The sequence below is a fragment of the Stegastes partitus genome, unplaced genomic scaffold (assembly GCF_000690725.1).
Source record: "Stegastes partitus isolate 25-593 unplaced genomic scaffold, Stegastes_partitus-1.0.2 Scaffold118, whole genome shotgun sequence".
NCBI lineage: Eukaryota > Metazoa > Chordata > Actinopteri > Pomacentridae > Stegastes > Stegastes partitus.
In genome coordinates, this window is record NW_007577849.1 from 757,407 (window position 1) to 771,624 (window position 14,218).

General features: G+C 40.4%; 2 protein-coding genes across 2 annotated transcripts in view; one reads left to right on the top strand and one right to left on the bottom strand.

The window, feature by feature from the left end:
* Window positions 1–1,130: 1,130 nt before the first annotated feature.
* LOC103354735 (tripartite motif-containing protein 65-like) lies at window positions 1,131–7,270 on the bottom strand. Its single transcript, XM_008278213.1, has 9 exons — window positions 7,234–7,270; window positions 5,388–5,762; window positions 5,208–5,303; window positions 4,655–4,888; window positions 4,074–4,224; window positions 3,915–3,956; window positions 3,514–3,570; window positions 3,186–3,424; window positions 1,131–1,500 (listed from the first exon to the last, which is right to left on the bottom strand). The coding sequence occupies exons 2-9, from the start codon at window positions 5,745–5,747 to the stop codon at window positions 1,201–1,203; spliced, it is 1,479 nt and encodes a 492-aa protein (XP_008276435.1). The 5' UTR covers window positions 5,748–5,762; window positions 7,234–7,270; the 3' UTR covers window positions 1,131–1,200.
* Window positions 7,271–11,779: 4,509 nt separating this feature from the next.
* LOC103354736 (alanine aminotransferase 1-like) overlaps window positions 11,780–14,218 on the top strand; it is a 6,054-nt gene continuing 3,615 nt past the window's right edge. Inside the window, exons 1-4 of the mRNA XM_008278214.1 lie at window positions 11,780–11,878; window positions 13,576–13,665; window positions 13,798–13,906; window positions 14,014–14,150. Coding sequence (XP_008276436.1) covers window positions 11,780–11,878; window positions 13,576–13,665; window positions 13,798–13,906; window positions 14,014–14,150 — 435 coding nt within the window. The remainder of the gene's footprint in view (window positions 11,879–13,575; window positions 13,666–13,797; window positions 13,907–14,013; window positions 14,151–14,218) is intronic.

Consider the following 14,218-nt stretch of genomic DNA (forward strand, 5'->3'; position numbering starts at 1 on the left):
CTGTGTATCTCTCAGTCTAGTTTAGTGCAAAGAAACACAATTATGTGGATGACCGCTGACTGGAAAGTTGTCCAGAAAGATGGTCATCAACATCCTGCACAAGGAGCCACAGAAGATCATATCTGTATCTAAGCATGTTAATGAAAAGTTGACTGGAAGAGAAAAGTCAACTTGGGGGAGCTTCACAAAGAGTGGACAGTTAATTTGAGCATCAGAAGCCACCAAGTACAGGTGTCTTTAGGAAAGTGACTACAACTGTCACATTTGTAATATGAAGCCACTTCCGAACCAAAGACAACATCAGTAGCATCGTACCTGGGTTGAGGAGAAAAAGAACTGGACTGTTGCTTAGTTGCTCAAATTCTTTTTTTCTCATCAAGACCCTGCAGCCTGGAGAAAGAGTGGAGAGGTGCAGAATCCAAGGTCTTTGACATCCAGGGTTGTTTCCTCAGTCTGTGATAATTTGTGGTGTCAGGTCATCTGCTGGCACTGGTCCACCGTGTTATATCAAGTCCAAAGTCTACGCAGTCGATTGCCAGGAGATTTTACAGAACTTCATGCTTCCATCTGCTGACAAGCTTTATGGAAATGCCAATTGCCTTTTCAGTAGGACTTAGCACTTGCCCACAGAGCCAAAACTGCTACCAAATGGCTGACCATGATATGACTGTGCTTGATTGGCCAGCCAGCTCACCTGACCTGAACCCCACAGAACCCCAAACGGGGTATTGGAAGACAGGAAACACTCAACCCAAGAATACAGAAGGCTTCTGTCAAAGCAATTTGGGTTTCACTAATACCTCAGCAGTCCCAAAGGCTGATCGCAGTAAAGGAGCCTCAACTAAGTATTAAGTGAATAAACGAACACATCGTAAATCCTTTCTTTTCGATTGATCTTGACAAATATTCTAGTAAGCTGAGATGCTGGATTTCTGGTTTTCTTGAGCTACAAGCAATAATCACCCAAATTAAAACAAATAAACGCTTAAACGATTTTTTGTGTGTAATGGAATAGTGAGTATATGGAAGTTAAATAAAATAATTACAAAAAGAAATGAACTTTTTCAAAATGTTCTAATTTTTTTTTTAGATGCACAAGTAATTAATACCTGAGTCACTTTTTTTTAAAATTTTTTTTAAATAACACCAAAAAGTCTGTGTTTAGTGACATAATATATCTAAATATTTTGATGACCATGCTCAGTTTACGGTACAGAGTGTGATGGTACAGTTGGCTCCAAGCCACATTGCAGGGTAAAGAGGCATGTCAAATTTGGTCTCCACCCTGTGCAGGAGGTGGACTCCTCTAGCTGTCACCATGTAGAAGCAGAGCAGACCTACATCTTGGTCCAGAAACACCCCAATCCTGCGGGATACAGAGCCAGAGGGAACTTCCACCACCTTCTTCTGTTTTTCATGACAGAAGACCACGGAGGACGAGCTGCACTGAAGACTCCAGGACAGATGATTGTATCCCAGCCTGCAGTGATCAGATGATCCCTGAGGAAGAATCAAACATCAATGAGCTGACATATGGCAATGTGCAAAAACATCTTTGTCAATAGTTTCGTAGGATTGATTTATTCTCCCTCAGTTGACTCAACAAAACAGTTAACCTGCGATTCAGGCCATGTGATGTGACTAAACGGTAAATAATGAGTCATATTCTGTCTCAGAATTTTAGACATAATTGTCCCTGAGGTATCATAAAAACTTAAGTCAGATGCAAAATTGTGACATTTTAGTTTAATATAGTCTAAGTCCTGTTTTACTCCGCAGTTAACGCACAAGAAAAAATTTACTGACAGAAATGTTGGATAAACAGTATCAACAGTGTGCAGATAGTGTCAGTATTTTTGCCCTGGCTTTATCCCTCTTTTTGTTAACTTGTTTTTTTTTATTTCAGCTTCAACAACATTACAATATACATTCATATTTACAATTTCATCTGCTATTTTTTTGTATTTGCTTTCCAGCTGCATTTACATGGTGTATAGCTGATTTAAAGTAAGATTGGGAAGATTTGCTTTATATTAGCAGTAATAAAAAAGGGTGGAAATAACAAAAGATATTTAAAAAAAAAAACTTTTAGTAGTGTTGATGTGCACATATGCACAGAGAGGTGATGATTCAGTAGGTGTGGAGATATTTGGATCATTCTATTGTAGTAGGATGGATACTGCAGGATTCCACCCTATTAATAAATACATCTTGTTGGAGTCTCAGGGACTACGCGATTTGTCACATCTGGTCTATTCTCCTCATCTTTTCAGTTCACATATTGTATGTTGCTGAGTCCATTTTAACCATTTAATATATTTGTAGAGGATATATTTTAGCAATTCCATCAATGCCCTCTGATATTAGGTCCACCTTTTGGTATTTTGTGAAATTCTGGTGGAATACATCTTTAAATATGTCAAACACCTCCTTTCCATTGGAATCACCTTCCATTTAGATTCCACCCATGTATTTGAACTGGTTATTCGATGTGGACTGGTGCATATTTCTTCCAACTTGTGGTCCTGAGTGTTATCGCCATAAATTTGTCTGCCTTGACCAGCACATCCTCTGTAAAGATTTAACTTTGTTAAAAAAAAAAAAAAAAAAAAAAAACACATACACAAGCTATTGTAGCTACCTCGGAATCTGTTTCTAGGATCTTTAGAAATAAACATTTAGAATAATAAATGAATGAATGGATGGATGGATGAATGAGGGCTGCAAGGTGGCTTGGTGGTTAGCATCGTTGCCTCGCACCCCCCCGGTTTGCATCCTGGTTAGGACGCCCAGGATCTTTCTGCATGGAGTTTGCATGTTCTCCCTGTGCAGTGTGGGTTCTCTCTGGGTTCTCTGGTTTCCCCCCACAGTCCAAAAACATGTTGAGGATAATTGGTGATTCTAAATTGTCCCTAGGTGTGAATGTGAGTGTGTTTAGTTGTCTGTCTCTCTGTGTAACCCTCTGATAGACTGATGACCTGTCTAGGGTGTCCCCTGCCTTCACCAGGGGGTAGATAGATCCATTATCTATCTATGAATGAATAAATGAATGGATGAATGGCTTTTCATGCACTGGCTGATTTGTGGTCCAGCTGGTTTTTTTTTTTTTTAAATAACAACAGTCTAATTATCCGAGTTTCCCTGTAAACACTTCAAAAAGTTGAAAATGTTGGACACTGTAGCACCTTTCTTCCAATGTTCTCGTAGCTGAGCCCCAGTGCCATCTGCTGGCCGTCCCACTCCACCTCCCAGTAGTTACGGCCTGTTAGACCCTCACGACACAGCACCTGGACCCACGAGTCAAACCGGTCAGGGTGTTCAGGGTAAGTCTGTATTTCTCCAGTTCGTCTGACCACACGGTTTCCCTCAGTCAGACAAAGCTCCCTGTGTGCTGAGAACGGGTCCAAAGACAGCAGACAAAAATCTGCCAGGCAAAGGACATTCAGGTGGATTAGTGTGTGTGTGTGTACAAGAGGTATACGGTCTGGTTAGTGTCAGACAGGCAAAACTCACACTGCAGGAGATCAGCTCTGTTGTCCAAAGCAGGAACATGTGCTGCATCACACACTTCTATTGCCGTGTAAGTAAACAGATAAAAAGAAAAAAATAGTTTAGACCAAAAAACTGTTTAGACCAAAAAACAGCTTATCTCACATTACAATACAGAATATTTTCTCAAATGGAAAATCATTCCAGTGGAATCATATCTGAGTAGATGAGCAGAAATCAGGCTTTTTCTACTACTTTCTACTGCTTTGCTTTGAACAGATCACAGAGAAACCTACATACCTCAGCACAATGGTTCTGATCATGCTCAGTGCATTTTGTTTTTATGTCTTTGCAACTACATCACAAAGTGCTGAAATGACTAAACTGATGATGTAGTACACATACATGCTAAGCAGGACACTCACCCTTGTTGGGCTTTTCCATCTGCAAAAGGTTTACAGTTTTTACTGTGTAAAGAGAAAATTGACCCAAACAGGGAGAGGAGGATTAGTTACAATATATCAAGAAGATGGGTTTGTAGGTGACGATATGAAACTGACAGAAAACAGATAAACATGGCAGACCTGCAGAGGTGACACTTGGAAATTCAGTGTGGTACAGATTCTGCAGCTGTTCCTTCAGGTTTGAGATGGCCCTCCTCACAGGTCCAAAGGAGACATGTGGACTGACTGTCAGAGAGCTGCTTGCCTCTGCAGGGACTGGACTACGACATATCTAATACAGAGGAAGCAGCAGTGCTCAGTATGAACTCAATGTGAGTTTCTTATCTTTCAGTGCCAAATTCAAGACAGTGAAACACTGAAACACCTAAAGTTGGCCCTGTCAATATAATTTAAAAATCCATATTAACTTTTAGCATGTTCAATTCATGTAGTCTGAGAGGAAACTATACTTCTTCACCTCCTCGTGGCTGTTTTAAGGCTTTAGAAAATCTATCCCATGACTCAGACTCCAGCCAATCACAGGGGTTTTCACTGAGAGAAGGTAAAGTATTATTTAGAGCTACAAGGTCTTTGGCAGAAGTAGAATGTGGTGGCACAAAAGGTTTAACAGAGGACTTTATCTCAGGAGAGATAACCACGACGACTGTGGTGGTGTTCTGCCTACCCCAGCTTTAAGAACACACAGGCATTGTTCTCTTCACCTGCACAATCAGCCGCTGATCCTGAGTGTGAGAAAGTCCCTCCAGCTCAGTGTCTCTCCTCTTCAGCTCTGAGATCTGTCGCTCCAGATGCTGGAGGTGGTTTTCAGCTCGATTCAGTTCAGCTTTCTCCTGAGCCCTGATGAGCGCCTTCATCTCAACACGACGATGCTCCAAAAACTCCATCAGTTCTGAGAAGATCCTGCTGCTGTCCTTCACCGCTGCTTTGGCCATATGCTGAAGAATACACCACACCCTCATTACATCTGACAACAACAGTAATGTAGTCAGACATTATCACATTACAAGCAAATGTATCACAAATGTTGGCACTGTTTGCAAAAATCTAACATCATGCACCCATACATGTACTTATAATGTGGCTACCTAATGTAAAAGTTTTCTTTTTCTGTCAAATCACTCTTACGTAATTATTTGTCTTTGTTAGAGGGTTATTCATCTCATTTTTACCGTGGTGCTTCACTGATTTGGATGTAAAACATCAGCATAAAAGCAGACAGCAGGTAAATGCACGTACAGTCTCGTCTCTACTCACAGAGAAAGACTTCAGACTTTGTTTCAGCTGCTGAACCTCGAACTCCCTCTCTTTAATTTGTGCTGCCAACTGTCTCCGTGTTTCTCCCAGGAGCCTCTGAAACAGCAACATGATGTGGATTAGAACTGTGTGTCAATAAAAACACCTCCATTTAAGAACCAAACGTGAGTGACTCCTCACCTGTCCATCAGTCCTTTCAGGACGCACAGAGGACACATCAAAGGTGGGGTGCTCAAAGCCCCCCTCTGCAGGGGCCAAGAGCTCATACAGAGGGGGAGCAGAGGGGCCCTTAGTCAGCCCCACAGCACTGAGTTTCTGCATCATCTCTACCAGCAGGTTGTTCCTACCCAGCTTGGGTCTGGGACTGAAGGTGGCTCTGCACTGTGGACAGTTGCAGACTCCCTGACGGTCCCAGTATTTTGTGAGGCAGCTCATGCAGTAGCTGTGGCCACATGGAATAGTGACTGGATCCCTGAGCAACTCCAGACAGATAGAGCAGCTGAACTGGGCATTGTCCACACTGAGCAGGGCCTGAGCCATTGCAGCTGGAGGAGGCTGGACACAGAAACAGCAGACTATTGATGTAATAAATAGCAACACGCCTGCCTTAAACCATGCAGCAGCCAGGGGCCCAAACATTCACTCCATTTCTCATAATAAAAGTCTTATGACATTAAGACATTGTTGCTTTTATCAGATATAGCATTTCAGACATTACTGCTAACTCTTGTTAAACAACCAGCTCAAAAGCTAAAAATTAGGGAGCAAGTCACCAGGACTGAGCAATAAAGGCTTTAAGATGAGATATCAGCAGTGGCCCAAAATGAACACTGACAGGCAGATAACAGTTGTGTTTTACATGTAAGTAGAAGCGACTTCTTATTTTGCCCAGTGAATGTGTGCATGTGGTCATCTCAATGTGACTTCATAACCCAAAGAAAACACAAACTGACATGCTTCACTCTGGTGCAGAATCAGTGCACTAGCAATATTTTCATTTACACGACTGTGTGCCATATTAATATTTCCTGTATGCAATACTTGCAGCCACTGCCTATTTCACCGGTTTCTATTGTTATTTTGTTTGCTATCATATTGTATGCAGGTCATTCCATGTCATGTCACCCAGATTTCAGAAATCTTCCCAATTCATGTCCTGTATTTGTTTATTTTTATCATTGTCATGTAACTTATCATGTAACTTCTACCTAAACCATAGAACCTTGCGAAATCCCACAGCTCTTCTCCAAATACTTTTTGAGTGATGAGTTTTTGAAAATAGGCCCTCTGTATTAAACTTTATAACTTCAGCAATTCTTTTAAAACACCTTTAAAGCCTCACCAATTGCTTATTTTATACAGGATCCAGCTGATTTTTTATTTTTTTCACTGAATATCCCAGAAACCTCAAGAAAAAAAATGCACTCAAAGAAATGTATATGTAAAATGTAAATGTAAATTTTGCTATTTTTTTAAAATAATTTCTCATCTAAATGAAAAATCTTGAATTTTCATAAATGTATATCGCCACTAATATTCACTCAATTCCAATCAAATTTTTGTTGTGGGTAGGAACCATTTTGTTTTGTCATATCAAAATGTTATGTTGCAAGGCTCCATGGTTTAGGCAGAAGCTTCTGCATGATTTTTATCAAGAAAATCCAAGACCTCATTTTTTACTGATGTTTTTGCACCATCCCCTCTGCTGCTGCAACACTGTAAGTTGTCCTACTGTGGAATTAATAAAGAATCATCTTATGTTATCTAATCTTAATTGGAAAAACAACATAGTTCATGTCTGCATCTGCCCATAGATGATCAAGACAAGAGCAGGAACAATAACACGTTAGTTCCACGACAGGAGAGACCCGGTGTAATCGGCAACTAGGTCTGGCATGCAACACAGCAAACTTTAACAGCAAGTTTTCAATCAAATTGTACGTTCATTACAAAGACAACGTAATGTTGCGTGCAGTCTGCTGCAAACTACATGAAGGTGTACTCGGATTTCGCAGCTTTTACTGACCTGAAGTGTGTGTGCAGTCAGCTGGAGAAACAGGAAGCAGCAGGGATGGGCATGGAGGGAGGATGACGGAGGGAAACACATGTTTGTGTTTGACTGCCGCCTACTGGCAACACACTGAATCACAGTTCAGATGGAGCTCAGGACTCATCCAGAAAAAAAAACAACTTCAATACAAGTAATTCCACATGAGAATCGTGGGAGTAGATCTCATTCTGTACCAATATGTGTGCAAAAATGTGTAGAAAAGCTGGAAATACTGGATACTACGGAGCCCCTAAAGGGACATTAGCAGATTAAAAAAAAAAAAAAAAAAAGTAGTTTCTCGTGCTCAGGAGCTCACTGCAGTGTCACCAAAGTCACTACAGCCATCACTTCTCTCCTACTGATCATACTACAACACATGGTTTCACCAAAAATATTCATTTTCATATTTTTTATGATTTTTTAGATTAATTTCAACAACTCACTGTACTGTACACCAATGAAACTCTGTCCAGCCACAACAGAAGCTCTGCTGATCATACTACACCTCTTAGTTTGACAAAAAAAAAAACCTTTTCATAATTTTTATGAATATTTATTAATATTAAATGTCAATAATTTCACTGTACTCTACTTGAGAATCATCAAAAATCCCACACAGTAACGGTCTCCTCCTTGTCCTACATTAAAACTCAATTTGGAGATTTCAATTTTGCCTTCATTTTCACATGGATAAGGGATGATGCTGCTGCATCATGACCACTCTCTTTCAACCAATCACACAAGGATGCAAAAGCACCAAGCCACTAGCCAATCAGGGGCAGCTTTCAATTAAGCTCTGCCTGAGCCATCTTTTCAGTCTGCATAACTTTCATGAAGAAAAGGATTGCACTTGGATGTCCTGGAAATTTCATCTCCACTTCCACTGCATCTTTATATGTAAGTAATTTTATGTTTATATATTTATTTATTTTTGAGTTGAGCTATGCATGTCTACCTGTCATACATAGAAAATGTGTTTTCTGCTAACTGTACAGATGGCCAAATGACAGTGATGGAATTTCCAAATGTCCCACAGTCATTTAACATTGACTCATCAAAACAGTCTCTTCAGCGTCTATGAAGGGACATGGCAGAGGAAATTCTCAAAGGATCAGGTATTGTTCTAAAAATTAAATTACTATGATGAGCACCTGCTACCAACTTAATATTTTTTTTAATGTATTTTTATTTTATTTATTTATTTAAACCTATTTATACATTGGTTTCAGTTTCAAAGGAGGATTTCTGTTTATTTTGTGGAAGTGAGGACCTGCCCAAGACAGCAGTTGATGCTGTCTGGGTGAAGTTAGTTTAGCTGTTTCAAAACAATAAATAATATGAATATTAGATACTATTGACTGTCAATCCAGAGATAAAATTAAATCAATTAAATATTGTACACTTTTATGCATTCCCAAAGTTAACATTTTTGCTGTATGTTTCATACATTTCTTCCCATCTAGATTCAGTGTGGAATTTGCACAAGATGGTTTCACACTCCTTGCCTTGGAATGACAGTAGCACAGATGCTAAACACAGATACTCCTTGGTATTGTATGTTGTGCAGCAGCCACAGTTGAAGAGGCTGTACGTGAGGAAGGCTGTTGTTTGCCATGTAAAGTTATATTAATACATATTTTAGTGTGTGTGCTTGTGTGTGAAGTGTAATGATTAAACCTAACTTTGATGGCACTTCTTTTGATGTATGTGATGCTGTATTTTATACACTGCACAGTAAAAATGGCATAGGTCCACAGTGCACCAGTTTGACCAAATACATGATACTATATAGTAATTAAACTTCCTCACCACACAGAGAATTGGACACTAATAAACCAATAAACTTTTCAGACTGCCACCACTGACAAATGTGAGAAAATAAAAATAGGACACCTTAATTGAAACCAGAATGTTTAAATTAATTTAATAGCTTTTTTTCTGTCAAACTAGCAGGTGTAGTATGATCAGCAGAGCCTCTATTGTGGCTGGACAGAGTTTCATTGGTGTGCAGTACAGTGAAGCTATTGAAATTAAAATTCATAAAAATTAAAAAAAATATGAAAACGTATATTTCTTGTGCAACCAAGTGTTGTAGTATGATCACGAGGAGAGAAGCGACGGCTGTAGTGACTTTGGTGACACTGCAGTGAATACCAGGGACGCTATTAGATATGTTTGTAGTGTGTGTGTCTTCGCTGTAGCAGCAGTGTTGCAATTTGCAGACGGTCCCTGCGCTGTGGTCGCACAGCTGACTGCACATGGAGACCAATGTTATTTGTGCTGCACGAAAAACAGCAAGTTTTGATAAAAATGATCATGTAGTTTATTGTCCACCTCACACTGATGGTAAAGAGGCATAATTTGTGTGTTGATGACGTTTCGTTAAAGAGTTGTTGATGCCAGTGTGTTGATGCTGCAGTGTGTACAAACGGGGAACGATCTCGAAACTATGTACCGAGAAACTACATTAATTAAATAAATAAATAAATAAATAAATAAATAAATAAATAAATAAATAAATAAATAAATAAATAAATAAATAAATAAATAAATAAATAAATAAAAATCTGCCAATGTCCCTTTACGGGCTCCGTAGGATACCGCTCCGTTCAGATTAAAAAGTAACTCCAGTACATGTAATACTTTCCTGGCCTGTATGCGTCTTGTAATGTGCAGCAACCTGTTCTCCCTCTGATGCCCAATCCAAAGTTCCTCTGTTACATTAGTTTTGCTTCGACCAGTAAAAGCAACTGGATTGTTATAGTGTAGGATCCAGAGCAGGCACAATACTACAGAGATATGAAAACAATTGGGAACGACATCATCAGGTGCAAAGGTTGTAAAAGAAGACACCTGGCTCAAAATCATTAACCAGCATGAAAAGCTGCAGTAGATGGAGAGGACGTGAAGGTATGTGAGCGCTACATTCTCAATCTAACTGTAGGATGTCATTAGTTATCTATCAGCCACCTATTCGAATTTGCTAGAGGGCAATAACAGCTGTCAGTGTGGGTATAGTGAGAGAGTAATTGGGGCAACTCTGGGTTTTCAGGCCTGACTCCAGTTACACTTTAGCCGCTCTTCTTAATGACAGTCAGGGACTCCATAATCCTGTCTCTGTAGAAGTGTGGGAGGTGGAGGGCTCTTTAGGTTCAGACTGATGGAAAGTTAACTAGTTAGAGTGATATCTCAGACAGAATCTCAGGCAGATCTCCTTAAACTCTGTGGAGAATAACCGAAAAGCTAAATCTGCACATTTTTACTTTACTCTCATTTTAAAAATTTAAAATTAATGTAGATGTTTATTACCGATCTTTCAGATCCTTTAGCTAAGTACAATGTAAATACTCAGTTTAAAAATTAACATTTTTGCCTTTCTGATTTTATATGAATTAAAATGCAGAACTATTACAATAATTATTTGCAAATGAGTTGTAGTTTTTCAGCAAATTTCAGGTATTTTGTACTTTTGTTTGTATTTCTGAGTTATTATTCAGTGTAGTTCTTGAACTTGTATGAAGGTTCTCTTTGAATAGTTCTTACATCGCTGTGCACTTACTTGAAGGTCAGAATACCTTTGTCTCCAAAGACTGCACCATTTTAGAAATCGCAAGAAATGTTCTGTATATTCCCTCTGGCTGAAGTTGTGGCAAGAGATGAATGAAGGCTGCCTGCATATGAACAGCTGGAGAATGGTATAGAATGTCTGACGGTGAGGGCTGAGCATATGGGACACTGGAGCACAGTTCAGCAGAATGAGCAACTGGCAATAAGGCACACAGATGATCTACACATGAGAACAGCGGTGACCAGGAGGGTTGCAAACTAGAAGCACTTGAGTTAGCCAGAGAGTCACTGTGGCTGCACCAATGTAGCAGAATGTTCTGACTCTGGAGAGCAGAAGAGTCAGTGTTACACACAGCTGCTGGTGAGGTGAGATGAATTGCAGGTGTGTCTAATCAGCCAGCTGGAGGGTGCAGAGCCGCCGTACACCACATACTGAAAGAAAATGAGGGAGCACAAAAAGATGGATGATGGAGGAGGAGTAATGGAAAAATAAAACTTAAAACCAACTAAAACACAAAACATGTCACTCATATTAACATAGTTTTCAGCCTCTACACGACAAAAGCACAATAGAATTCCTAAAATTCACTTGTGACTTTTGGTTTTCCCATGTGGCCACACATATGAAAAATGCATGCTACCACACAACCATTGAAGCATTGTTCATTTATGATCAGGGAAAAAATAAATACTTGATTCAAATAACAGAACTGTAAATATGAATCAAAATGAATCAAGTTGCAGTTCATTCTCTTAAACAAATTGGTTAAATGGATCAGAAAGCTGAATGTTTGTTATCAGGTGCTGCAGATTATTATTCAAAGACGATGAGTATTTTATCTTTTTTTTTTTGTTTGTTTTATAAATCACTATGATTATTAGATTACCAGCTGCATCCTGAGTATACTGTCAGGTGTCTCAGTGAACCCTCATCAGTTGGTTGGAGCAGACAGAGATGAGCTCCCTGCAGGAGGTGAATCCTGTGGTGCGTGGGATCAGAACCACAACAAGCCTGCAGAGTCTGGCTGCACCCATCACAGAGCAGATCTCACAGGTGAGTCACAGCTGGAATACCTGAAGCCTTCTGAGCACCACTGTAGACCCTAACTCTACCAGTTAATACTGCTATAAGGAAAAGTGAGATGACAGCAGATGATTTTTCGTCCCACTGTCACTAAAAAGGTGCTTAATGGGAATCTTTCGATATGTTGCATTTGTTTCTATAATATTGTCAGGTCTTGACCTTAGTGTGAAGCGCATGGATATGACTTATGTTGTAAATTGATGCTATATAAATAAAATAAAGCAGCCTAATTTCTCAATTTCTAATTTTTTTCATTTTGGCATGCCATATTGAGATTTTATTCAGAGTCAAAGGAAAGTCACCATGACCAAAATGAAAAGAACTGTGAATGAAAAAAACCCTTTTTGTCTATCAAATGGTCAGAAGGGGGCTGCAAGGTGGCTCGGTGGTTAGCACCGTTGCCTTACAGCAAGGCCACCGGTTCACGTCCCAGTGAGGACACTGGGATCTTTTTGCGTGGAGTTTGCATGTTCTCCCCGTGCAGTGTGGGTTCTCTCTGGGCTTCCTCCTACAGTCTAAAAACATGCTGAGGTTAATTGGTGGCTATAAATTGTCCGTAGGTGTGAATGTGAGTGTGCTGGCTTGTCTGTCTCTAAGTGCAGCCCTGTGACAGACTGGCGACCTGTCCAGGGTGTCCCCTGCCTTCACCCTAAGTCAGCTGGGATAGACTCCAGCCCCCCTGCGACCCTAGTGAGGATTAAGCGGTGTATAGATAATGGATGGATGGATGGAAATGGTCAGAAGGGGCTGCATGGTGGTTCCGGGGATACACCATCACCTTACAGCTAGAAGCGCCCTGGTTTGTGCCCTGGTTAGGACACCTAGGATCTTTCTGTATGAAGTTTGCATGTTCTCCCTGTGCAGTGTGGATTCTCACCAGCTTCTCCGGCTTCCTCCCACACAGTCCAAAAACATGCTGAGGTTAATTGGTGATTCTAAATTGTCCGTAGGTGTGAATGTGAGTGTGCTTGGTTGTCTCTCTGTGTAGCCCTGTGATAGACAGGCGACCTTTCCAGGGTGTCCCCTGGCTGCAAACCACTCCACTGTAGGCTGAAGGGCACGGTCTGATGAAGGCAACAGAACCACATGATCTACAAAAAACAGTGACATGACTCTGAGTTTCCCAAACCACAAACCCTCCCCACCCTGGCTGTGTCTTGGATTCTGTCTATGAATATCATAAACAGGACCAAAGACAAAGGAGAACTCCTTAAAGAATTGCCACCTTGGTGTAAAGGAGGGTTTTTGTGTCCTCGTTAACTTTGGAGTTATGGTGGTCAGGGGCAATAGCCCCTACTTGGTTCTCCCAAGGCAAATTGGTCCTATGAGTGGGATCAGACTTAAAGCGGCTGATATACCTCACTGTATCATGCATGCTGACTAGACTGGCAAACATCCGTGCATGCACTGGTTCAGAGTTACAATGCTTCTTAGATGCCCCTTCATTTGTAGAAAATACACGATGTGAAGTTGCTGTGTATCTTCAAATATAAATCATGGTTGTTATGTGCAAGGTTTGGGATGGATTTATTCTCTGCCTCTAAACATTTTCAATTCAATAACCAGAAACAGGAAATTAAAAAAATAAAGAGATGAATAAATTAAGGAAAAAGAAGATTAGACTGTCACACAGCAGAAATTCAAAACCAAGACTGTTTTCTTCTCAGGGTGTTAATAAACCTTTTAAGAGGGTGATCGACGTCAGCTCAGGTGATCCCCACAGAGCAGGGATAAGACCCATCTCATTTGTTCGCCAGGTTGGTGTTTTACATTTTATCTGTGGGTTTGTTTGTCTGTCTGATGAACCTGCATGTCTGCATCCCTGTGATCAGCCTGGCAGCTACAAACTGAGCCCATCTTTGTCTGTCATTACCTATTTGCTTTTCCAGGTCTTGGCAGTGTGCTTATACCCTGAGCTCCTCAAAGAAGAAAGCCTTCATCTAGATGTCAGGGAGAGGGCACAGAGGCTTCTGGATACCTGTAATGGAGGACACGTGGGTGAGGAAATAATATTTCACATGTGCAGATCTGGGAAAAGTTTGGCCAGAATATTTATATGGACTTCTCTGCTATAACGGATCATCCACCTATTTTATCGATAACAGGTTCATACTCTGTATCCACCTGCGGTATACCACAAGTCCTGAAAGCCGCTGCTGCGTTTGTCACAAGGAGAGATGGTGGTGTGTGTTCACATCCTGAAGACATCATCTTTTCTGGTGGCTCACAGAAGACTTTGTCAGTATAATAATAAAAAATTTTGCAGCAGAATGTTTTGGTCAAATGTATTAGCATTTTGTCATCCTCTTT